This window comes from Bison bison, unplaced genomic scaffold, assembly GCF_000754665.1.
Source record: "Bison bison bison isolate TAMUID 2011002044 unplaced genomic scaffold, Bison_UMD1.0 scf7180017864032, whole genome shotgun sequence".
NCBI classification, from domain to species: domain Eukaryota; kingdom Metazoa; phylum Chordata; class Mammalia; order Artiodactyla; family Bovidae; genus Bison; species Bison bison.
The window spans coordinates 3210595-3235259 of NW_011494604.1; the positions used below are offsets into that span (position 1 = coordinate 3210595).

At 45.4% G+C, this 24665-nt stretch overlaps 1 protein-coding gene across 1 annotated transcript in view; it reads right to left on the minus strand.

Annotated features, from left to right (window-relative positions):
• SLC12A8 (solute carrier family 12, member 8) overlaps positions 1–24665 on the minus strand; it is a 143118-nt gene that overhangs the window by 22571 nt on the left and 95882 nt on the right. The window contains exons 7-10 of the mRNA XM_010834282.1: positions 19622–19709; positions 17994–18081; positions 10331–10477; positions 5304–5949 (exon numbers count right to left, since the gene is read on the minus strand). Of these exons, the coding sequence (XP_010832584.1) occupies positions 5304–5949; positions 10331–10477; positions 17994–18081; positions 19622–19709 (969 nt within the window). The remainder of the gene's footprint in view (positions 1–5303; positions 5950–10330; positions 10478–17993; positions 18082–19621; positions 19710–24665) is intronic.

Here is a 24665-nt window from a genome sequence, read left to right on the forward strand (position 1 = left end):
GTCTAGTCAAGGCTATGGTTTTTCCTGTGGTCATGTATGGATGTGAGAGTTGGACTGTGAAGAAAGCTGAGTGCCAAAGAATTGATGCTTTTGAACTGTGCTATTGGGGAAGACTCTTGAGAGTCCCTTGGACTGCAAGGAGATCCAACCAGTCCATTCTAAAGGAGATCAGTCCTGGGTGTTCTTTGGAAGGAATGATGCTAAAGCTGAAACTTCAGTACTTTGACCACCTCATGCGAAGACTTGACTCATTGGAAAAGACTCTGATGCTGGGAGGGATTGGGGGCAGGAGGAGAAGGGGACGACAGAGGATGAGATGGCTGGATGGCATCACCGACTCGATGGACGTGAGTTTGAGTGAACTCCGGGAGTTAGTGATGGACAGAGAGGCCTGGCGTGCTGCGATTCATGGAGTTGCAAAGAGTCTGACACGCCTGAGCAACTGAACTGAACTGAACTGATTGTGGTTTAGAACACAGATTCTACAATGAGATAAACCTGGGTTCAAATTCCAGCTGCCACATATTCTGAGTAAGTGTATAACTTTCCTAAGCCTCACTTTTGCCATCTGGAAAAAGCTAGTAACAGTGCCTAGATCTGAGCTGAGATCATCCGTATTTAAGAGAGTATCTCCACACCAGGCACGTGGGACAGACTCAGTAAATGCTTCCTATTTTTAGCTACTAACAACATTCAACACTTAATCACAAAAGTTAGTTTGTTGAATGGACAGTGAGTGAGTCTGGGCACTGTTTTTTCAAATGTAAATTGCGTGTTCATTTCTTCTGACCTCTCTTTAGTGGAATCTGGATTTTGACCTTCCTGTTTTTAAAAATAATATGCTTTGGGAGGTATGCTTTTATCAGTTGTGTTTGTTGGAATAATTGTTTCCTTCTGTGACACTGCGTTGTGCAAATGTTTTTTATTTCTGTTTAATCAGATCCTTTTTGTCTTTGATGATATCTTCAATAGTCACAAATCTCTTTCTTGGGCAGCTGTTATAAACAAGGAATTTGTGGCTAATTAAGGTATCAAATACAGCCCCAAGTTAATTTTTTGATCCACTTACTCTCCACAATATATATTCACTAGTGATTTGACTCATTATTTTATGGCATCTGGTTTGTCACACATTAGGTTCTTATAGTTTAACTCTTTCTACTCTACCTATCAATGTTTAAAATTTTTAGCCAGTATCTGTACAATTGTTAATCAATTTATTAGCCTTTACTGAGTGTTTGTCAGTGTCATGTACTGTGTGGGAATATTGTCGATGAAGACAAGGTAGAAAGACATGGTTTGTGACTAAAGGTAGCTCACAGACTAGGGGCAAAGGAATGAAACTAACATTTCTTTTCCTTAGACAGATAGATGAGTAAGCCTGAAGACAACTGTGTAAGCAAATGTATAAAACAATGTGATAAGTGTTCCTACCTTTAGTGTGGCTCAAATGTTATGCTTGCATACGAGAGGAGATCAGGGAATCCTTCTCAGAGTGGGTCTGAAAAGTCAAATGGATTTTAAACTGCAAGTCAGCATTTCAGATGGAAGAGGAGGAGCAATGCAATTGCAGCTGGCAGAATGGCATTGCAAAGGCAGGAAGGAATAAAGAATACGATGTGTTTGGGGCACACATCTGGGTGTGGCTGAACATACGTTATATGGGTTGTCATGAGAAAAGTGCCCAGGAAGGTAGGGTAGGGCAAGATTGCCAAGAACCTTGCAAATCACACCAAGATGGAAGGTATTATATTCCAACGAAGGTTTTTAAGTAAAAGAGACAGGATGAGAATTTTACTCTAGAAAGATCATTCAGAGGACAGTGAAAAGGATAAAGAGGATATGTATGGGAGAATCTGGAGTCTGGAGATGAGCGTGGAGATAAACAAGAATCTGGGTGCCGAATAATGAGGGCCTGCACCAAGGTACAGGCAGCAAGAATGGAGGAGAGGGAGGGGTCAAAAAGAGCTCAGGACATTTCTAAGATGTGGCAACATCACTGATTAAATGTTGCAAAATGACCACACTTCTTTCCTGATAACCCACTAAGAAAACAGAACAGGAACTAAATAGCCATAAACCCACAAACACAAGAAGAATCAGAGAAACAAGATAAAAACAAGTCTTGGAAGGTGGAGAGGTAACAGAGGAGTAGTAACAAACTGAGCAGAGCCGAGCATGAACTCTAGGGCCCCCAGAGAGGGTGCTGGCAAGGACCAACCAACCCAAGGTACCCTAGGGGACCACACCAAGTTCAGGACCAGGAAGTGGGACGGTGCAGGCGACCGTTCGCAAGACTGTATATGAAACAGCTGGGCATCAAGTTCTTTTCCTCTGTTCATGCAGCTGGGGAATAACTCCTCTTTGCCTGACCCCTCCCCAAGGTGTGTGTGTGTTGGTGGAGGGCAAGGGGGTTCCTCTGAAGGAATCCAACCAGAGAGGGCCTGGACTTGGGACACCAGGCATAACAAAGAGAGAGGGGATGGAGCTAGAAACTGCAGGATTCAATGACGTCTGTATCCTAAGCAGTGGGGTACCTCAACTCCCTTATATCACCTGGCTCTCTGGGGGACTCCCAGGCAAGAGATTAAAGGACTCTTCTCCGGAGGAACTGAAGAGCCACAGAGGAAATCTCTAGCTAATCACACTTGGGGGTCCTCTCATGAAAAAGCCAGCTTCTTGATCACTCTACAATGAGGTGCCCTAACCAATAAGCTCTGTCCAGGACACAGGTCTTCTCAACAGCTTTTCAGGACTCACTTCTAAGGAGAAAAGGAAATCAAAAGATCAACAGATATTTTAGTAAAGCCTCCAATATAAAAGGGAGCATGAGACGAAGCCAAAGAGAAAAGAATCTAAAGATCATAGGGCAGAAAAAGACTTTAAAAGGAGAAAAACTAATATTACCTGGAAAATATTGTACCCATAAAACAAGAATGAGATGATTTTCAAATTTTTTTAAAAGATAAAGACAAATCAGATTACAACCAAGAGCTCTTGGAAATCAAGAACAGGGTAATATGACCAGCTAAAAAGATATTTCCCGGTCTCTGAGAATAGCTGGAAAGGCTAGTGAATCAATCTCAGAGGTAAACAGCCAAGGACAACACTCCAAATTATATGTCAAAGCAGTGTAGAGGGGATATCACTGCTGCAGCGACCAAGGTTCCCACACCGTTGACCCTGAAAAGCCCTGGATGGTGGAGCCAGAAATGTAGTCACCCTGCAGCCAGTATCATGCTTCCAGAGAGTTCCTCAAAGCCCTCATCTCTTCAGGTTTCCAGTTCCAAGTATCTGATTCACTTGGACTCGGCTTATCTGATTCACTGAGGTTTATTCCTGTGCCTGAACTCTGGCTGTAGGAGGGACTGGAAAACTGAGCATCTGACATTTTCAGTTTTAAGTGTGAAAGGCTTGCTCTGCCTCCCACCAACACTCATAGCACTGGAAATTCTTCTAACATAGAGAGGTCGGTAAATGCCAAGTAGGAAAAAAAAAAGACAAAGAGGAATTCCAAGACAACAGCTTTGTAGCAGGCCTAAAGAACCGACAGACTAGAGGGGATCAGGTAGGAGCCATAGGACAGACAAGAAAAAGCAAATGGACATGATGACTGTCTTAAGAATTTGAGCATTCGGAACTTAACATTTAGAGCCATTTGCCATATTCACCGGAGTACAGAGAGAAAAATGATGACAGAAAAACCAAGCAAATGAAAAAACCATGGCAATTATTAACCCCAGGAAACAGAAAAAGTTGGACAAAAAAGGCAATGTAATCATAGTATAATATATGGCTCATAGTTAAGCAATATTTACTTAATCATGATAATATGAATACTAGCTACTAAAATTAATTTTTAAAACTGTGATGTAATTACATGGGGGACATTGGGTGAGAAATCAGAGTGGCATAAATGAGCTAGTATTCATTTATCATAATAGTAAATAAAAAAATGATATCTAAAACTGATATATCAAGAAGTAGCAATACAAATATATTATTTAGTAACATGAAGGTTAAAAAGATTTGGTTGAAAGTGGGATTTTATGGGAGTGGAACTACAGGATGGAGAAGAGGGATGGTGTAGAAGAATAGGACTACTATTTCTGGCTATGTGACTTTTAATTCCACTTGGCTTATTAAACTGTATTTGTTATTTTGACAAAAATGATATGATTAAAGATTTTTAATTATGCTCCTACCATTAAGAACCATCCACCTATCTGGAGGTAAAGAAGGAAAAGAAGGTGTACAAAAGAACCCAAAGCAATTATTTTTGGACATCTCTTCTATGTCCCCTGTCTCCTCCTCTTTACCCACACTTGTCTGCACAGACCTCAGGAAACAGGTTAATGCAGAGGAAGGTACTGGGCTTCAGATACAGAGAGACCGGGGTGTGATATCCAGCCATGCAGAATACCAGCTCTGAGGAGTCTTTGTAATCTCATTGGGATGTGGGGTCTTCAGTGGTAAAATAGGAAGTGCTAACGACAATTATATGACATGCAATCATGTATGCCAAGTACCTAGAATACGGGGCTTCCCAGGTGCTGCAGTGGTAAAAAAAAAAAATCTGCCTGCCAACAAGAGACACAGGTTTGATCCCTGGGTCAGGAAGATCCCCTGGAGAAGGAAATGGCAACCCACTCTAGTGTTCTTGCCTGGGAAACCCACGGACAGAGGAGCCTCGCAGGCTACACAGTCCATGGGGTCACAAAGAATCAGACACAACTGAGTGAGCACAAGAAGCACCTAGAATATGGAAGACTAAACAATTCTGAGTTCTTCCCTTGGACTTTCTCATGCTCCAGAAGTCTCCCTTGAGCATCTCCCTGTCTCTGTCTGCAGATACGAGGAAGCAAAGAAAAGCTGTCCTCTTTATCACATCTCCTGTCTCTCCATCCCCCTCCTGCCTGGTTTGGGAGATTCATCCTCCAAAGACAAAACAGACTGAGCCCTTGCCAGGCAGTTGGTCACAACACACTTCCACTTCCCTTGAAAGGAGAAACTGGTTTCATTCATGTTAGCTGATTTTTGAGTAAAATGAAATTAATATTTAGTTACTAGTCATGGCTCTCAGCCCTAACATACAAGAGTAGATAGAAATTTATGCTTAAAATTAACACTATACCAGATTAGAATTATAAATTCAGCTGATAACTGACCATAATATTTTAAAGTAAATATCAAAAGAAATTAACAAGGATTTTAAACCCAGCTATAAAATGACCTAAGGATTTGAAAGAGGCTTGTGATAACTCCCAAATTAGGAGGCCCTGGTGTGACTGCAAAGCACCCACCTTCTCTGCTTGGCCTGGGCTGGTTACTTGGCTCAGGGATGAGTTTTGCTCCATAGGCTCCCCTAGGCTGATCCCCTTCACTTCTGGGACTCTGTGCGTTCCCGTGGGGCCCCTGCCCTTCCCAGGAGGCAGTAGGCCATCCATCAGTGTCCCCAGGAGAGAAGGAAGCAGGGGACCTGAGGTCCAAGAGGAAGCTCTCTTGGAGGGTTTGCTTGCTGGCCTTCTTGGTCTTCCCCTTCTGATTCTCTAGGATCCCATGGCTCTCTCCTCCCCTGGGCTGGCTACTCTCAAGCTTCCTGGTTAGCTGGAGGAGCTGATCCATGTCCTTGGTGAATTCTAGCAGAGTGCCCTCAGAGGGGCCCTGGGCAATGCCCTCAGAGCCATAACTTGGAGCCTTCTCCAGAAGCAGGGGCTCAGAGCAGTGGAGAGCACCCAGGCCCTCCCCGGGCACCAGCTCAGGCCTCTCCGAGAGGCTGCAGCCACCCATGGACAGGGAGAAGTAAGAGTAGTCCACTGTGATGTATGTCAGCATGAAGTTGATAGTGACGATGGGGGCCAGGACGTTCACCTGACCCACGAGGACAAAGGCCATGGTCACCAAGCTGGTCAGGCAGATGGCAGCTACAGGCGTTTTATTTGGCCCTTTCTGCAGAAACAAAAGCAACATGCAGGACCATGAAATTTCACTGAAGAAAATCACATTGCATGATAGAAACACAACTCAAATTGGCTCAGTCACTTCTCCCATGTGCTTCCTGGCGTGTTAATAAGTTCATCTACAAGCTTGGGATGATGATGTCCAATCCAGAGAAACTATTAATATGGGACAATACTATAGAACATGAACTTCACAAATAGTTTTCTTTTTGTCTTTCACTGGGTTTTAAAGTCAGCTTTGGAAATCGAAGAGGTACAAAATCGATTCTTCCCAAGCTTTAATGGAGAAAACAACCTCAAGGGGAGTGGCCGACTCCAGAAAACACAGCACATTCGTTGGTGACTGAGGTGGGGAGATTCCAAAAACATGAACAAACTCTCCCACACACATTTATGCACATCTGTTACTAATGGGGGTGAGTATGGGAGACCTGCAGGAAGACAGAAGTGGAGAAAATGTGCTAACTCCATGTACTGTGACCTGTCGCTCCATAGAAGCTATTCCTCACAGTCCCTGACACAGTTCTTGGGCCAAAAGTTAACAGTGCTTCTAAGTCCTCGCCTTCCTTGACCTGAGCATTACATCCGACCCAGCTGGTTACTCCCTGGTCTCCTTGCTTCTCTTGCTGGTCCCCTTGTCACTGGCTGCTCCTTAGTCTCTGTCACTGGCCACTCCACATTTCTGCATTTAGAGCACTCTCCAGCTCCATCCTCAGACCCCTTTTCTTCTCTACCTATCTTCCTTCTCTAGGACCTCAATCAGGCTCATGGCCTTGAAAACCAGTTTAATGCTCGTAGCTCCCAAATTTGAAACTCCAGCTTGAAATGTTTCCCTGAAATCTAGACTTAGTCAACTGTCTACTCAACATTTCCAGCTGATGTCTAAAAGGACCTCAAACCAAATATTTCCAAAACAAAACTGCTAATCCCTCGATGTCCTGCCTCTCAAATCTACTCTGCAGCTTCTCCACTTAAGAAAGTATCCATTTCATCCTTCTAGTTACTCAGTAAGCAAAATTCTTGATGATTCCTCTCATTGCCTCATTCTTCTTCAGGAAATACTGTCAGCCTTACTCTCAGGATAGACACAGGACCTAACCACTGCACCCACCTCCTTTACGCTAGCACTGTGATGGGAGGGACAGGCATGTCAGCTACATCCAGACCTGATCTGTGAACCTCCCAGGTATGTTCCTCCAAGTGCATCCCCCTTACTGAGGATTGAAACAGAGTTCAACCTTCACAGGATGGAGGTAGCAAAGTCATCATTGGCCTGAGTCTCTGAGGATCAGAGGCCCTATTGGTCTGAAACACCTTCCTAGAACCCAAAGTAAAATTTTTTTTAAAAGAGTAAAGATACATTTCACTGTTTTTGAAAATTACATTTTGGATATACTTACTACAGCTATTTAGCATGCTGCTGAACTGCTGCTGCTAAGTCGCTTCAGTCGTGTCTGACTCTGTGCGACCCCATAGACGGCAGCCCATCAGGCTCCCCCGTCCCTGGGATTCTCCAGGCAAGAACACTGGAATGGGTTGCCATTTCCTTCTCCAATGCATGAAAGTGAAAAGTGAAAGTGAAGATGCTTAATAGTGTCCGACTCCTAGTGACCCCATGGACTGCAGCCCACTAGGCTCCTCCATCCTGGGATTCTCCAGGCAAGAGTACTGGAGTGGGTTAGCTATTTAACATACTCTAACAATAGAACTATAAAGAACAAAGTAAATTGTCAAAAACTAATGAAATAAAAGGAGGGTCTGAAATAAGTGGAAGGAGGTCTTAGGTAAACTGTAGGATATGCTAGTGATCCAGGAAAGACTATGATAAGGGTGGGTTGTAAAGTGATAAAACAGTCACACGTGGACTTCTGTTACCAAAAGATAGCACAAATAAAAGTCAAGTAGCAGAATGGGAAAAGATATTTGTTAACACATGTAGCTGACAAAGAGCAATTCAGAATGTACAAGAATCCCTACAAAATAATTAGAAGACAGATAACCCACTAAAGACAATGTGCAAAAGGATGTCTATTAAACATATGAAAGATGTCCAACCTCATTAGCAATCAGGGAAATGCAAATTAAGCCTGTAGTGAGATACCATTAAACACTTACGAGATTGGCAAAAATTAAAACATCTGATAATACCAGGTATTGGCAAGAACACAGAAGAATGGGAACACTTACCAACTGCTGACAGGAGTTTAAATTAACACAACTGCTTTGGAGAAAGAGTTCAGTGCTATCTATGAAGCAAAGATATATACAACTTACAACTGAGCAATTCCACTAACAGGTCTGGAAGAACTCCACACGTGAACCAGTCTACTACAAGGCTGTTCCCTGCACTGTCCGTAACAGTCCCAAACAGGGACATACCACGACAGCAGGATTAGTGAGAAACTGCAGCAAATGAGGAAATGCTATATAGAGATGATAATAAACAAGCCGCTGCTATCAGCAAAAACATGGGTGAGTCACATAATGATGCCTGAAAAGCATGCCGTATTTATATAAAGTTTAAAAAGCAGGCAAAACTGAACTATTTTGTTTAGACATACATATGGAGGAGGTAATCCAGAGCTGGCAAACTATGGTCCCTGGGCCAGATGTGGTCACCATCTGTTTATGTAAGCCCACAGGCTAAGGGCATGTCCCCTTGACCTCAGGAGTCTCCTAGAGACCAGAACAGAGTCCTATAAAGCAAGGTCCTTGGCCCAGGTCTAACAGTCATGCTAGCTGCTGGAAGACAGGAACTTTCATACATTACTGGTAGAAATACAAAATGATACAGCTCCCATGGAAGGTGTTTTGGCAATATCTATTAATATTAAAATGCACTGACCCTTTGACCAGCAAACTCACTTAGGAAAATTGATCCTATAGATATATCTATCTGCATATGTGTAAAATTGTACACACATACACACACACACACACACACACACAAAGAGTATCCTTTGTAACACTGTTTACTGGAAGCTATACTATCTATAGGGAACTGGTTAATAAACTACGGTATATCCACATGATGGGAAAACAATGAGAAAGTTCTTTCTATATTCATATGAAAAGACAGATTTCCAAGCTATATTAAATGAAGAAAAGCAAGGCAAAGAACAATGTACACAGACCACCACCGCTGTAAAGAGAGAGAAGGATTCATGAAAAACTAATAAAACCAGCTATGATAGGACGTGGCTATGGGTGATGAAGAAGTAGAACGACTCATGAGGGAGCAAAAATTCTCAGGGTATCTTTTTAGTTTTGAGTCCTGTACACACATTATCTTGGAGAAGGAAATGGCAACCCCTTCCAGTATTCTTGCCTCGAGAATTTCATGGACAGAGGAGCCTGGCCGGCTACAGTCCAGGGGCTCACAAAGAGTTGGATACAACTGAGCGACTGAACAACTACACCTGTTACCTAATAAAAATAAATTAAAATAAAATAAAAGGCACATACCACAGGGAAGTTACTAGAGATGATAGTCACTTGTCCTACCTGTCCACACTGACTGGTAGATAAGAAGCAGAGGAAGGCAGAGAGAGGGATTAAAGATGACTTGTACCTACGTGGCATCAAACAAGAGTGGGGCTGGGGATGGGACTGGGGTGGGGAGAAACCCTGTCGTGTTTCCACAACATAGAAATCAACTACAACTTGCAATATGGGTTTGGGTGGACTCCGGGAGTTGCGGATGGACAGGGAGGCCTGGTGTGCTGTGGTTCATGGGGTCGCCAAGAGTCAGACACGACTGAGCGACTGAACTGAACTGACTGACAGCTTGCAAACACATTATCGGGAAGTGGGGTTCTCTCGGCTTCCTTCTCTTGTCACCCCTTCAGTTTTAGGAATGTCTCATTTGATTTGACTCGACCAAGTTGTATCAGTTAGGGTTTGGGCTATGAAGATTAACAGGGAGCCCAGAGACCAGAAGTGTGAGAGTTCAGCATAAAGCGACCCCAAAGGGGAGGTGAATCTCCAGGACAGAGTTAGAGCTGCAAGGACCAGGTCCTCTCCTCAGCAAGAGGTTCTCCCCTCTAGGCTAAACTTGGAGGATCCGGAATTTATTTTTACTAAAGGCTGTGGCACTATTTCTCTCTGCTGTGGCAGGGTCCATGGTGCTATTGTGACAGTTATATGGTCCATGGTGCTGTGGACTTTGGCACCCAGTGCTGAAGTTATGACATTGACAGATGCTTTGTCCAGTGGCCCGAGACCAAAGAATCCAGAGGACAGGGGTGCAGGCTTGTTTCTCCCTACCAGAACCAGACCAGTGGCTCTTATCAGAAATACTTAAGCAATTTATTGGCCAACAGTCAGTTGAGCAGCAAAAACATACATTTCTCAAAGAAAAGGTCACTCACCCCTTGCCCCAAGCAGGCCAATGCGGGGATCACTTTCTCCTGGGCGATGCATTGCAGGATCCGGGGGGCTCCATAGAGGCCTCCCATACAGGAGGCCAAGGATGAGATGTACAAGCCCAAAAGGAATAGGAAGCCCACTAGGGACACCTGTATGAGGAGGCAGTTTCATTACTCAACATCAGAATCTGCTTCTGCTCCCTTCTGTTCCCCTGGTACCCACCCACCCACACCCCATCTGATCATAAATCCTCCAGATTCGACATCTTAGATATATTCCAAACACCTCAGATCCACCCCACCACCTTGGCACTGCCACCATTTGTTTGACCCGCCATCACTTCTTATACGGCCTACACAGAGCTTCTCAAATTGACTGTGTCTGATTCATCCAGTTCAGTTCAGTTGCTCAGTCGTGTCCGACTCTGCGACCCCGTGAATCACAGATTCATCCAGAGTGCTTGTTAAAACACAGATTTTCTGGGTCTTACCCCACAGTTTCTTGATTCAGTAGGTCTGGTATATGGCCCCAAATTTGGATATCTAACAAGTGTGTGCATGCTCAGCTGCTTCAGTCATGTCTAACCCTGTGCCACCCTCTGGACTGTAGCCCACCAGGCTCCTCTGTCCACGGGATCTTCCAGGCAAGAATACTGGAGTGGGGAGCCATTCCCTTCTCCACGGTCTAACAAGCGCCCAGGTGATAACTGATGCTGATGGCCTGGGGACTATCCTTTGTGAACCACTGCCAGCAAGAATGCTAAGGGCTAAACTCTGTCCCCAGGCCTCTGCCAGCATGCCCTACATGCACACTGGTCATAATGAATGCCCCTGCCATAAAAATATCAATGACTCCCCAATGCCCTGACATACCTGGCCCTTCATGGTCTGTGACACTTCCAGTCCCACACTCTGCACACTCAGAATCCATCAGCATGATTTCTCTGCTTGCTGGAACCCTCTGTCCACATCCCTAAGCCACTCACTGTCTGTCTCTTAAACTCCCAATTGTGCTTCAAGACTCAGCATAAACCTCTCCTCCTCCATGAGCGCACCCTCCAGCCCCTGACATGAGTGGGTGCTCCTCAGGGCTCTGCTGCACCTCAATGTGAGGTTGGGGGGCACCAGACACACTATTTCCTCCACTGGCTTCACTTCCATGGGGCTCCTATTTAGTTCAACCTGGTCCACTTGGTGCCAATACAGAGATGTAAGTGTTAAATGAGAAAGTGAGATCCACATAGCCCACAAGGTACCAGCAGATAGGAGAGAGGGAAGAGTTGCTCTGCTTGGTGTCCCCTTGCAAAGATCAGTGCTGCTTGTGTGCAGCTGTGTCCCACACTCTGTCATGAGTCTGTGAGTCCATAGCCCCCTCCTGAGCTGAACTTCATCTACACCAACAGGAAAGTATTTGAGGTGCCATTTCCCTTCTATTGATATTTTACTTTAGGCAAATGCCCTGAACCGTGTATTTTTAGCGCTCATTTGTCCAGCTGTTACAGCTGCATTAGATTTCATTTTCCGTTTTGTCCCTTATACCCTTCTCCATGAAGACGTTCCTCACCGCAGTTTTTATTTCCTTGCTTTAACAATGCATCAAGCTATACTGAACACTGGCCATAAACTAGCACCAAAAATCTGTATCAGCCAGGATTCTTGACAGGAAATATTTTTTAAGCATGTGTTTACAGGATACTGGAGGGTCACAGAATCATCAGAAGGCTGAAAGATGAGGCTTGGAAAAAGGCAAGACCCAAAGCTAGCAGCACATTCAGATTCCTGAACAGGAGCAGTCTGATCAAGATGCTATCAGCACCTGCTGCCCCAAAGATGAATTCTCACCATCACCTTACCTTTGCATCATTCATGACATCTGAAGCATCTGGTGGGCCCAGCCTAAGTCACATGCCCTACCAGGGGCACAAAGGGACAGGCAAGCAAGAGTCTGGTCATTTGGGGTCCTATAATAAAAAATGGGGATCACTCCCTTCAAGACCTCACATAGGTGAATAACCCTCAAACAGTCAGGGAGGTCAGAAGTTTTGTGGATAAGCCACTAAAGAGCCTACCTTTTCCTTAATTCAGTGTGGATTAGTTCTCCTTAAATGCATTACTTCATCTTTATCCCCAATGAATCTCCCTTCTTTACTTCAGTGTCATGAATTTATGCCTATCCCACCCTACACTATTTACCACTTTATTACTAGAAGAAATTAATGTCCTATAATATTCCCTCACTTTATTTGTATACTCTAATGGCAGGTCATCTACCCTGTGGTTAATTACACTCATGGCCCCTCTTGCCAGCATGCCATAAGCTTCTAAGTCGCCCGCACCTTGGCCCTCTGGCACACAGCGTTCAGCAAGTACTGCTGGCTGGAGTAATAAGGCTTCACAACTCCACTGTAGTTGGTGTCCTGGACGTCTCACAAAATTGTCAGAGACACTAGTCCCAGTATCAAACCCCTGACTCATTCTGAGATGCAATCATTCATCTATAGCCTTTGTTTCCACCTTCTGTTGACTTTTTTTTTTTTTAAAGGACTCTGTAATAAAATTTTATCAAAAGCTTTTTGAAAATCTGACCCAGTAGTCCTCCACTCTGATTATACACACAAGTCACCCCAAGATTCTGCTATAATTGTTACAGAGTGGGACTCAGACATGGTTGATTTTTCCAAAAGCCCTCCAGGTGATTCTAAGGTGCAGTCAGGGTGAAAGCCCCTGGGCATGGTTCCCTATCTCCAATGCGTACTCCCCTCAGAGAATTCTCCATCTCAGGCAGGCATGGTATCTCCTTGCAGAAAGTTTACTGCTTCTTATCCAAAAGGTTACATATATTTGAGTGTAAAAAGTTCTTTTCCATGTGTATATATAGCCTATCCATTTACAGTGAACGTGAGTGGGAAGGAGATGGCCCAGGCTGGTGTGCCTCAGTGTTGGAACTAACCTCAGGAATTCAATGAGTCTCTGGCAACATGTGGCCGGATACGGTGACCTCCATCCCAGCCAGCCTTCCCAGAAACACTCCCCAGGACCGCTGCAGAGCCCTGGGGCCAAGGGCCAGAGGGATGACCATCTAGGCATAGGAAGCTTGGTCCAGTTTGTCAACTGCATTTAAATGGACTGTCCACTTGCCACTCTTTTATGTAAAACTGTTATTCAACCAATTTTCTGAAAAAGAAACGGAACGTTGGTCCTTGCGGTTGAATGTAACAACTCCATTCTCTCTCTCCCCCACCTGAGTCCTGCCCCTTCCTTGTCATCCATCTGCCCTTGTAGGGAGCACGGAGGACAGCTTAGATACCTGGCAGAGAGCAGAGCTCTCCAGGTACAGCAGTAAGCTCTGTGGCTCTGCCCCAAGCCTTGTAGAATTTAATCATTTCCTCTATTTATCTGGGACTGTAAACTTAACTACCTGTGCCAGTGAAGGTGGAAGTGAGTATTTGTGCAGATATGTGTCAACGGTTCTTTAGGAAAACCCAAAAGGTGCCCTTTTATCATCTACCTGTGTGAGTCATCACAAAATGCTGTCTTTCTAATATATTACCTGGGGTGTGAACTACCCTAATTTCTTTTTCAGTAACTACTGATGAAAAGCACTAACTCGTCTCTCTGTTCCTGGTACTTGATCCCAGCTCCCATGGGAACTCCAGCCACTCAAAGATCCTGCCAACCCAATGGCCACTCCCTTTTCTTGAAGAACTGGGTTTAATAGGGTCATTTCCAACGTACTTATTCTGCCTCATCCAATTCCTGTGGCCCTTTGGCATTACTGAGGAGTACATCCTGACACCTTTACCCCTTTACAATCCCAAGCAGTTCCTTCTTTCTGCAGACATGAGTTTTTTAATACTGTCCTCATTCCACAAGGTGACCAACATCTCCACTTTCAGCCAAAGTTTTTCTCTCACTTGATAGCCACTTTCCACAAGGAAACATGTGGGCTTTCCTTGTAGCTCAGTTGGTAAAGAATCCACCTACAGTGCAGGAGACCCGGGTTCAATCCCTGGGATGGGAAGATCCCCTGGAGAAGGAAATGGCAACCGACTCCAGTATTCTTGCCTGGAGAATCTCATGGACTGTGGCCTGCCAGGCTCCTCTGTCCATGGAATCGCAAGAGTCGGACACAACTTAGCAACTAAACCACCACCACAAGGAAACATGGTTGACTTCACTTCCTGAGAGGCAGCACTGTGTCCAGGACAGAGAGCAGAGGACAGGCAGGCGCGGCTGGGTGGCTGTGCTGGGCCGGGCTCGCCCCCAGCTTCGAGCCCTGCCTCACTCCATGTGCAGCTCATGAACATGGGAAATCGTGACTGTCAAATCAAGAGTGATGAGAGTTTTCCCTGCGCCATGGCTCATTTTTCACAGGCATGCTTTGAAGATACTCCTCCTACTAATCTGTTCTTATTCTGCTAGTTAGCAAGCTCCAGGGCTCCTAAAATATTTGGTCTTTTTGATGTGTAATAAACACTTCTTCTTGGGCTTCATATAAGTTCATTGTGAAACAATCAGTCTATTTCATTTTAGCCCTACTAATACCTGCTGTTTATACAATTCCTTTTTCTATAATAATATCGAGATTGACACTTTGGGGGTTTTTCCTATTCAGTTTAACATGTGGATTAATAGGGGGAAAAAATGTCCCCACCTGAAAATGTGCACTGTCTGTAAAGATATCCCCATAGGAGTATGTCTGTGTCCGGTCGCTCAGTTCTGACCACCTCTTTGCGACCCCATGGACTGTAGCCCACTAAGCTCCTCTGTCCATGGAATTTTCCAGGCAAGAATACTGGAGTGGCCTGCCATTCCCTACTCCAGGGGATCTTTCCAACCCAGGGATCAAACCCACATCTCCTGCTCCTGCATTGGGAAGTCGATTCTTTACCACTAGCGCCACCTGGGAAACCCATAGGAGTGTGTCGGGGAATCAAAATGCAGTAAGCGTCAACCGCGTACCGGGGGTTGTGCCTCACACATAGGGCCTCAGTCATTGCGACATAGTCAAGAGTTTTTAGAAAGCTTAACACCCGACAGCCAGGGAAAAGTTCCTCTGGGGTAGGGATATAAAGTGAAAAGAAATTTCTGAGAGAAACCATGGGCTGGGAAGCCAAATAATTAGAAATAGATCAGAGGAGCGGCAGGAAACCCAGAAAGAAACAGATGAACTGACCAGCTGCAGGTCAGTAGAAAGGAATCCAGGGCAGCCGGCAGCCGCTGAGGATAATTGTTCTGGCAGAAAAGGCCTGAGAGAAAGAGAAGGAAATGCTCAGAGGCGCTTGCTTCGTTAGGAAGAGAGTCAAGGGGCGGAGGCCACAGGTCTGGGCCCAGGCGAGACCCTCAGGGCACACAGACCAGAAGGAAGAGGTCTTGCTTTCTTGGAGCCCAGGAGAGCTCAGAGATGGGCCAGCTCAGGACCAGGCCACAGTTAAGACAGGGGGCAGAGTTGGGGGATGAACAGTTTATTACACACCACGTCAGGGGGGCAGGGTACCACACCCGCCAGCCTCTCAGGCCTCACCCTTCTGTCCTCCAGGTGCCGAGAGTGCAGCTGCCTGTGGCCCAGCTTACTCCCTAAGTACAGTCCCCGCTGCTGCAGCCCAGTCAGTGCCAAGGAGGGCAAGAAAGAAAAGCCAGGGTTCGTGGCTTTCAGAAGAATCTCACTTGGTCCTCTTTTTGTGGGACCCGAGGGTGGCATGGAGTGGGCAGCACACCAGGGAGCTGCTATTGCGGAGCTGCCCTGAGCGGTTCCGTCCCTGTTCCCACACTTGTGGCATCGACCTCTGATTGCTACTTACAACCAAGGATACTATCTTTTCTTTCTTGCACAGGCTTTACAACTGCCTGTTCCGGGAAACAGTCTTGTGTCCTCTCCAAAAACCCATTTTCCACCTCTCACCTGCTGTGTGCATAGTGACCTGCCCACGTGCTGTCGCCAGGCAGGGTTTAGCCGGTCCCCCAGCCCCCAGCGAAGCGCTGGCCGGCCTATCTGTTTCACTGCTAGGGACAGGTGGCCTTTCAAACAAGTCCCCCCACCCCCAACCTCCATGCATAAGTCTATTATTAGAGGTGGAATCTCCACCCATGAAGTCTCCCCGCCGGGCTGCTGGTGAAAGCTGTTCTTACACTCTTACTTGTGGCCTTCCTGGGACACGTGCTGCCCCCTCAGGCACACCTATTCTTAGCTTCCCTGCAAAACAAGGGAATTAGTGGAGAGAGGGGCCCTACCCAGGGGATCATTTGACTCTTCATCCAGATCAGAGTCTCTGATGGTTGAAAGGGCCTCTGTGGGGGAATCCACAAGAAAGAACCAGCTCAAGAAGGGGCAGAGCTTGCTGGCATGGTATGGACAGCAGCTGGGTGCTCCCTCAGTCCAGGCTCAGCTACTCCTGGAGGCCTTGAGTCACTCTAATGGAGCCCAGCTTTTTATTCCACAGTTAGAGAAGAGGCCCCTGGGAGATGAGATGTGAGACGGCACCAGCAAGCACAGACATATAAATGAGGGACACTGACTCCTTCCCTGAGAGTAAACCCTGCTCACCTGGGGGGTCTGAGACCTGGGGGGTGGATGTCAGCTCTCTCACTCCCTGAACAGCTAGCTCCCCCTTGCAAACCTTCTTGCAAGGTAAGGCCAAGACACCTTCCCACCCCCGAAAATAAATATCACCTTGACACTGGCGTCTACACACCTGAAAAATAAACCTGCACTAATGTGAAAAGCAAGCCCAAACACTGCTCTAAAATGTAAGTTCAGCGCTTCCAGCCCCAGGCTGCCCCAAGCAGCACCCCTCTATGTACCTGCAAGGCAGCTTTGTAAAGCCTCACACCAGAGAAAAAGGTGTTTATTCCTCAATAAGAGCAGTGATACTCAGGAGTTAACTGAGTAAGGACACCTCCCTGGCCTGGCGCGTCTTTCTGATACGTGATGGGAATCTCAGGGTCCACTTTCCCCCAGGGAACTTAAGGGAAGACAGAGGGAAGACAGGAGTTTTAGGGGATTTCCAGCAAAATGTCTGGAAGTCTTAATCTCCTGGGTTCTAGAGATGCCAAGTGAGTGTCCTTGACTGTCACATGACCTCCAGCCTGTTCAGAGGCTGTGGAACATGAGGACTTGGCTAATCATCTTTAGGCCAGTGTAGTCCTCAGGAAAAAAAGCTGCAGTATCCAAATCCATTGGGCCATCCCCTGGGGAGCCTGAGAGGACAAGGGGCCTTCAACCCTGTCTCCCACCACCCCTCACCTTGGCGCTGGGCTTACTGCCCTCTTTTCTGTTCATCAGCCTTCTCCTTCTTACCGGTTTCTTGTGAGTAGCTTTCTGCTCATAGTGGAAGGGAGGCTATTGGCAATAATGAAGGATTGTTGGAGCTGGGGATCTCAGGTGACCAGATTCTTTGTTTCTGCTCTGATTTTTGACATGCAGGGTTGCCTGTGTCCCCATTATTTAGCACCTGCATGCATGTGTCTTCTCTGATGTGGTTACCCAGGTCTAGGGATACATATGAAGGACCTGTATCTTTCCCATGGTTTGGGCCGCTGTACTGCAGTCCTGGGCCCACGACTACATGGATTCCCCAGCCAGGACACAAAGGGGAGGCAGCCACTGTTGCTCAGAGCTGATCAACGACCTGCAGCCTGAGCCCACCAGGCTGCAGGACTCACCCACCTTTTCCGCTATCAGGAAGTCATAGCGAAGGGCCTCTCGGGTGCAGATGGCGCCGAGCAGGAAGACAAAGACAATGTACAGAAACCACCTGCAAGAAACCCAAGAGCAGAACAGGGCTGCCACCTGACATCACTCAACCCCATCCCACTCCACCCTCCTCAGCCTGAGGGTTCCCCCAGGGAACTGTCCCCAAGGACAGAGAATGGCCATCACGAAGGCTCCCCAGATTATCTGGGGGCACTGTCGGTACTCTTTTCTCCTCTAGCATATTTCATGTAAATATATATAAACATATCATTTCATATAAACGTATAGAAATGCATCATTTGCCTCTTCCAGAGGAAAACACACAGAGGTTTTCTGGGGTGGGGAGCAGCCCAGCTGGCCAGGATGCAGGCCACGGTCGACGGGCAGGTCTGTACCCCATCCTCCTGCAGCAGAACAAGCCGATGAGCTGTCAGGCCTCGGAGTCCCGCTGTTCCTTGGCCCCCAGGTGACAGAGAGCCAAGCCGAATGTGAAAGGCCAGCAGTGAGCTGGCTCTGCCCTCAGAAGCCCTGTGACCTTGATGAACTCACATGAACCCAGCGGCCTCATTCCCATCTGGACAGTAGGAGGATGGGCCAAAGGCTCCTCCTGGGACCTTCCAGCTGTGACCAAAAATGAGGTGGGCTCTTTCCTTTCCTTCTGGACACCCACCCTTATCTTTGTCAGCCTCATTTTCTTCCCAGAGAGATCACCTTATTTAGCACAAAATAGACAGGTGCTGTATGCCTGGCTAGGAGCCACAGTGCCATTACAACAAGCTAAAGCAAACTAAGCAATGATGAGGTGTATTCATATTTTTTAAACATCACGGTTAAAATAATACAGGTACTTTAATCCTTGTCATGTCTGGGATTTCATTACCTTTCACACCTACCCAGTGAAGGCAAAGGAGCTTCTTCCCGTAGTGCAGAGAGAAAACAGAAGATTCTAGGTCAGAACCAGACCCAAGACACCCAGCCTGCTCACATGGGTGGCACAGTGTGAACTAACACAGGGAAGTCTGGCAGCCTTGGGGAAGCAAGCTGGGAGAAGAGGACAATCAGCCTCTGAGTTCCTACTGTGCACCGTTACACACAGCATCTCCTCCACAATCGACAGGACACATGTGTTCTCATTAACCCCATTTTACAGAGATGAAAATGGAGGCTCAGAAGGTTAATTGTCCGAAGTCCCGCAGACAATCAGCGGAGGGGTGTAGTATGCAAATCTTGTTTTGTCTGCAGAACTCTTCCTTTTTATATTCCCTGCAATGGTCCTGGAAACTCAATGGTTACAAAATGCCGAAGTTCAAAATGGGGGTGGGGAAGGGGAGGGGCAGGAGGCTGAGGGAAAAGGAAAGAAAGGAGTCCACCTTCTTTAATGACCCCCTTCCTTGCTGGATTCCCAGGCAGGAGGGATGAAAGGGCGAGTATCTAAACCCACCAGACGTGAATTTTCCAGCTGGCTGAGCGTTAAAAGGAGGATTGGAATATAGAATAGATTGGTCACATACAGGGCACTCTTAGAACAAAAGGAGCAATCCCCTCTTTTGCCTTGGGTTTTCTCTCCCTCTCTCCAGCTGACTGCCACAAGGGGAACTTACGAGATGCCAACGGCTACTAGGGAGCCCAGGGGGATGCTGGCAGCGGGCTCCCTGAGGTCGCCCCCCATGTTGAAGCCGGCCATGACTCCTGAAAGACACCCAGACAGGAGAGAAGGGTGAGCAGCATCCTCCACACATCACCTTCCCCTCCTCGGGGCCTCTCCTGGAAGGGATCCTTGGGCATGCCCTCCCATCTGCGGCTCTGCAAAGTGCACTTCTCAGTCTCCCCTGGCAACTAGGGAGGCATCCTCAAGGCGTGAAAGGGACTTTTGTGGGTTGGCTGATGCTCAGGAGGAGAGCTCGACTAGCGACAAAAGCATCTTATGGCCCAGTGCAAAGTAATGAGGGCCAGGGAGGCGGCTGGCAGGCCACACAAAGGTCCCAAGGCCACATGCTGAGCTCTGAGCTCTGCCTTCCAGCCGGACAACACCCAGGAAAGACTCAGCCTTAGCAAAGAACCCACCCTGTCTGCTCAGCACAGTTCTTTTCCTCTGCTACCCTCAGACTACACTGGGGTTCAGGGACCCCAGGGACACGTTTCATCCAATATTCAGAGTCAGCAGCCGTGTTCAAAGCTCCTGAGCTGCCAAGGACTCTAAACAGATTCCAACAAACCATCTTGATGCTACCAACGCTAAGTGGCGAGCTCCTCTTCACCGTGGACTCTATTCCTCACGAGCACTCATGAAAGCACGTAGTCATGGTGGAAGGTCATCGCTGTGGTCCAAACACACACAGGCAGGAAACCAACAAGACAGCGGGTGCTGAACATCGTGTGGATCCAGCCCACACATGCTCTGCAAGCCCACGGGGATGGGTGCATTGTGAATGTGCTCTTGAAGGACGTTTTGCATGGGTTTGGGGAGAGGAATGGGTCCAACTCCATCAATATGGATTTATGAACCCTTTGAACCTGACAGGGCCTGTGTTAAGTGCTTTTCAGGCTTTTTTTTTTTTAAATCTCATTTAATCCTCACAACAACCACATCAGAAAAGTAGAATTATTTCCCCCATTTTACAGACAAGGAAACTAGTGCTAAAAGAGGTAAATTAAAATAGCTTAAGGTCACACACGTAGTAAGTAGCAAAGCTAAGATTCAACCCTGGTCTGTGTGATTTGGAAAATTGCTCTCTTAACGCCTCTGCTATAATGCTTGAGGGAACTCAAGTGCAGTGGAGTAAAGTGAAAGTTTGGGCCCAGAAAGTTAAACAGGAACTATTTCAAAGACTATCGTGAATGCTGAACTAAGGCAGAGAACTGCATACATTTTGACTGAGCAATTCCACTACTACAGTTGTATCCTAAGTAAACAGTCAAGGACATAAGTAAAGATTTATCCAAAAATGTTTATTAAAGCTTGTATATATAGAGTGGTGAAAATCATAAGCAATCTAAGGTCTAAAGGTAGTGTGTGTGTGTTAGTCGTTTAGTCGTGTCCGACTCTTTGCAACCCCATGGACTGTGGCCCACAAGGCTCCTCCGTCCATGGAATTCTCCAGGCAAGAACACTGGAGTGGGTTGCCATTTCCTTCCCCAGGGGATCTTCCCTACCCAGAGCTCAAAACCTGGGTCTCTCACATTGCAGGCAAATTCTTTACTATCTGAGACACGTAGAGGACTGGCTAAATAAGTGATGATACATCTTTCAATATATACCAGCCCTCCGATAACATCAAGGATATGTTGTGACATGAAAAGAGCAATTGTTTCCATTTCAGAGGCATATCTGGGCTTCCCTGGTGGCTCAAAGGTTAAAGCATCTGCCTGGAATGTGGGAGACCACGACTGAGAAACTTCACTTTCACTTTCAGAGGCATATCTGAAAGCAGAACATACAGTATGATCTTATTGTGAAAAAAAACAAACAAACAGATAAATAGATGTGTAGAAAAATGAAAAAGGAACTAGAACATGTTCAAAATGTTATTTCTGGGTGACGGAAAAACAGATCATTTTTTATTTTGTCGTTTACCTCTACTTTCTCAATTTTCTATAGTGATCATTATGAAATAAGGGAGAAGTAATTCTTAAATGTTTTTTGTTTGTTTAAAATGGCATGTCAGTCACATTTTCTTTATTCTCAGTCCTCTCCCTCCCAAGACCCTATCAAAAGGATAGTAAAAGGGGAAAATGGATGCATGCCTAAAAAAAAAAGAGGATTGGGAGGGGGAGCCATAAGTAGATGAAAAGTTTCCACAAACATCTGGAACATAGAAAATGGATAAAATGATACAGAGTACTAAAATGAAAGGAAAAGAAAACCTTGGAACGCTTATCTAGAGGACCTAAATAAACTGCCCAAGAAAAACCAGGACTACTAGTATGGATGTTCGCACCCCAGGTGAAGCTCTCCTCAAGAGCCAGACACACCCACAAATGTGCTGCTGTCACCCTTTCATGAAGGAAGAACCCCGTCAGGAGACAGACCCCCCCACACTGCAGCAGGAGATCCACGCCAGCAACCAAAGGTGGTCACATGTATAACAAACCCAGCAGCAAACACACAGACACGTGCACGGCAAAAACAGGACCACCTGGGCTGGAAGAAACATAAAAATCAGAACACAGGATAAAATTTTGAAGAAAATACTAATTAGTAGCTCCATAAACATCCAAGAAGAATATTCTACCTATAAAGCAAGATGCTATGAAAAACAAAAAATAAGAACAAGAAAAAGACTTTTGGAAATTAAAAACATGATCACTAAAATTAAAAACATGATCACTTACACTAAAAATGCAGTGGAGTATCTAGAAGATAAAGTTAAGTAAATATCCCAGAATTTAGAACAGAAAGACAAAGGGGTAAAAATTTTCAGCAAAGAATAGGAGAAACAGAGAAGAAATCTTGGAGTTACAATATCCAACTAAGAGGAGGTCCAGAAAGAGAGAACAGAGAAGATAAATTAAGCAGGTAAACAACAGAAATAAATGTCTTCAACCTGAAGAAGACACAAGTCTTCAGGCTGAAATATCCCATAAAGTAAACAACATAAAGGCCCCACCTAAATCATCACTGTGCAATTTTAGGAGAAATCCTAAATATTTTCAAAGATAAAAACCGAACAAAGGAACAAAAATTAGACTGACATCAGACTTCTCAACAGCAACAGTGAGTTCTAGAAAAGAGCACTGATTTTTAAATTCTGTGGAAAAGCTATTTTGAAACTAGAGTTTTAGCCAGATTACCAATTAAGTGAAAGTAAAGTTAAGCAAAGAAGGGCTCAGAAAATTTACCTCCCACACATCATTTCTGAGGAAGACACTAAAGCAAGGACTCCAGTACAATGAGGATATAAGCTATGAAAGAGAAAAAGAGAAGGTTCACAAAGCAGTGGTGACAAGTCAGGAGTTAACAAAGTCCCAGAGTAACAGTTGTGCAGCAGAGAAACCCGCAGGGACTGAAGCAGAAGAACGGAGACCCCAGTAGGGATGCCTCTGGATAGGACTGGACTCAACACAAAGGACACTATGAATTATTTTAAAGATTTGCTGACTGCGTATTTTGGCAACAAGAGAAAACGCTTACTGAAACTCGAGGAGAAGTAAATAAGAAAGCCAACATGTAAATAGGAAGGAAACTAAAATAGGACATGACTTTAAACAACTAATAAAAAAAGTCTTAAAGTTAATCCATTTGGCCATTATATGAGGAACATTCTCCCCTAAATGACACAGGGGCCACGTCAGATGCAGCCAAGGAAGAGTTGTAGCCCACCACTTTGCTCTTCAGTGAACCACAGCTACGGAGTCACAGACATAGCCCAGAGGACTTAAGTTTAGCTGCAAAGTAGAATACAAATATCATCTACCTTGACAAAGTGACATAAAGCTATAGCTAACAGCTAATACGAAATGAAAAGAGAAAAGAAAACTAGAAAGAGGAAAGGCACTCATATTTTTGTTGTAGTAGTGTGGGAAACAAAAGTCCCAGGATCTTCACTCAGGACTGGCTGAATGTTACAAGCTTCAGTTAGTTTAATAAGAAAACCTGAAATGTGAGTTAGCCAATAAGTTTGTTAGGTCAATAAGGAAATGGCCAGCAAATATTTATATACCAGCTGCAATAAATTTAAAGTTAATGCTAGAATTTATTCTGTATTTTGTCATCATAAAGGGGAGTTCCTAAATGTTTGCTAAGAGGAGCAAAGAAATTTCCAAGAATATTGAACAACTTGTTTTTGAAGTTCCAAAACCTGTTGACTTGTAACCTAAAGGCAAAAGAAAAAGAAAAAAAACATTTTTTAGTAGAGAGAGGGGGTGTGTGTGTCGGGGTGGGGGGGGTGTGTGTGGGAGGGATGGGGTGGGTGTGAAACTGTGTTTGTTCACTGCAAGTTGTAAACTACAGCTTTCATGAGATTTTCCTCTTTACCTGCTAGTCATCAGCTTGTCATAGCTTCCCTGATATTGCTCTAAAACATAAATATAAAAGGATTATTCAGAATCCCTTAAAATCAGGGATTCCTTTAAGATAACTAACACATTCCTTGTCAAAATACTTTAAACATGAAATAAATATGACCCTAATACATTAATCTTAAAACACAACACAGAATATTAATTTTCCACACAAACAATAAGCAGTGAAGAGATATAGCCTAGGATGGATAACAGACTTAAGCATATTATTTAAAGTTATAAAGACAATCAAAAAAGAACAAAAATTAAAATATGACTATTAAAAATTGGGAAGTGGATAAAGGAACATGTAAGGAAGCTAAACCCTCTACATTTCTTACCATGGAGTCAATAAATTACATGTGACTTTGACTGTCAAGTTATAGATATAAGCATGTACATGCAGGCTAAGTCGCTTCACCTGTATCCAAGTCTTTGCGACCCTCTGGGCCATAACCCAGCAGGCTCCTCTGTCGATGGGATTCTTCAGGCAAGAATACGGGAGCAGGTTGCCATGACCTCCTCCAGGAGATCTCCCCAGCTCAGGGATCCAACCCACACCAGCTGTGGATCCCTCACTGCAGGCGGATTCTTTACCAACGAGTCACCAGGGAAGCTCAGATGTAGGCATGTTGTTAGATCGGA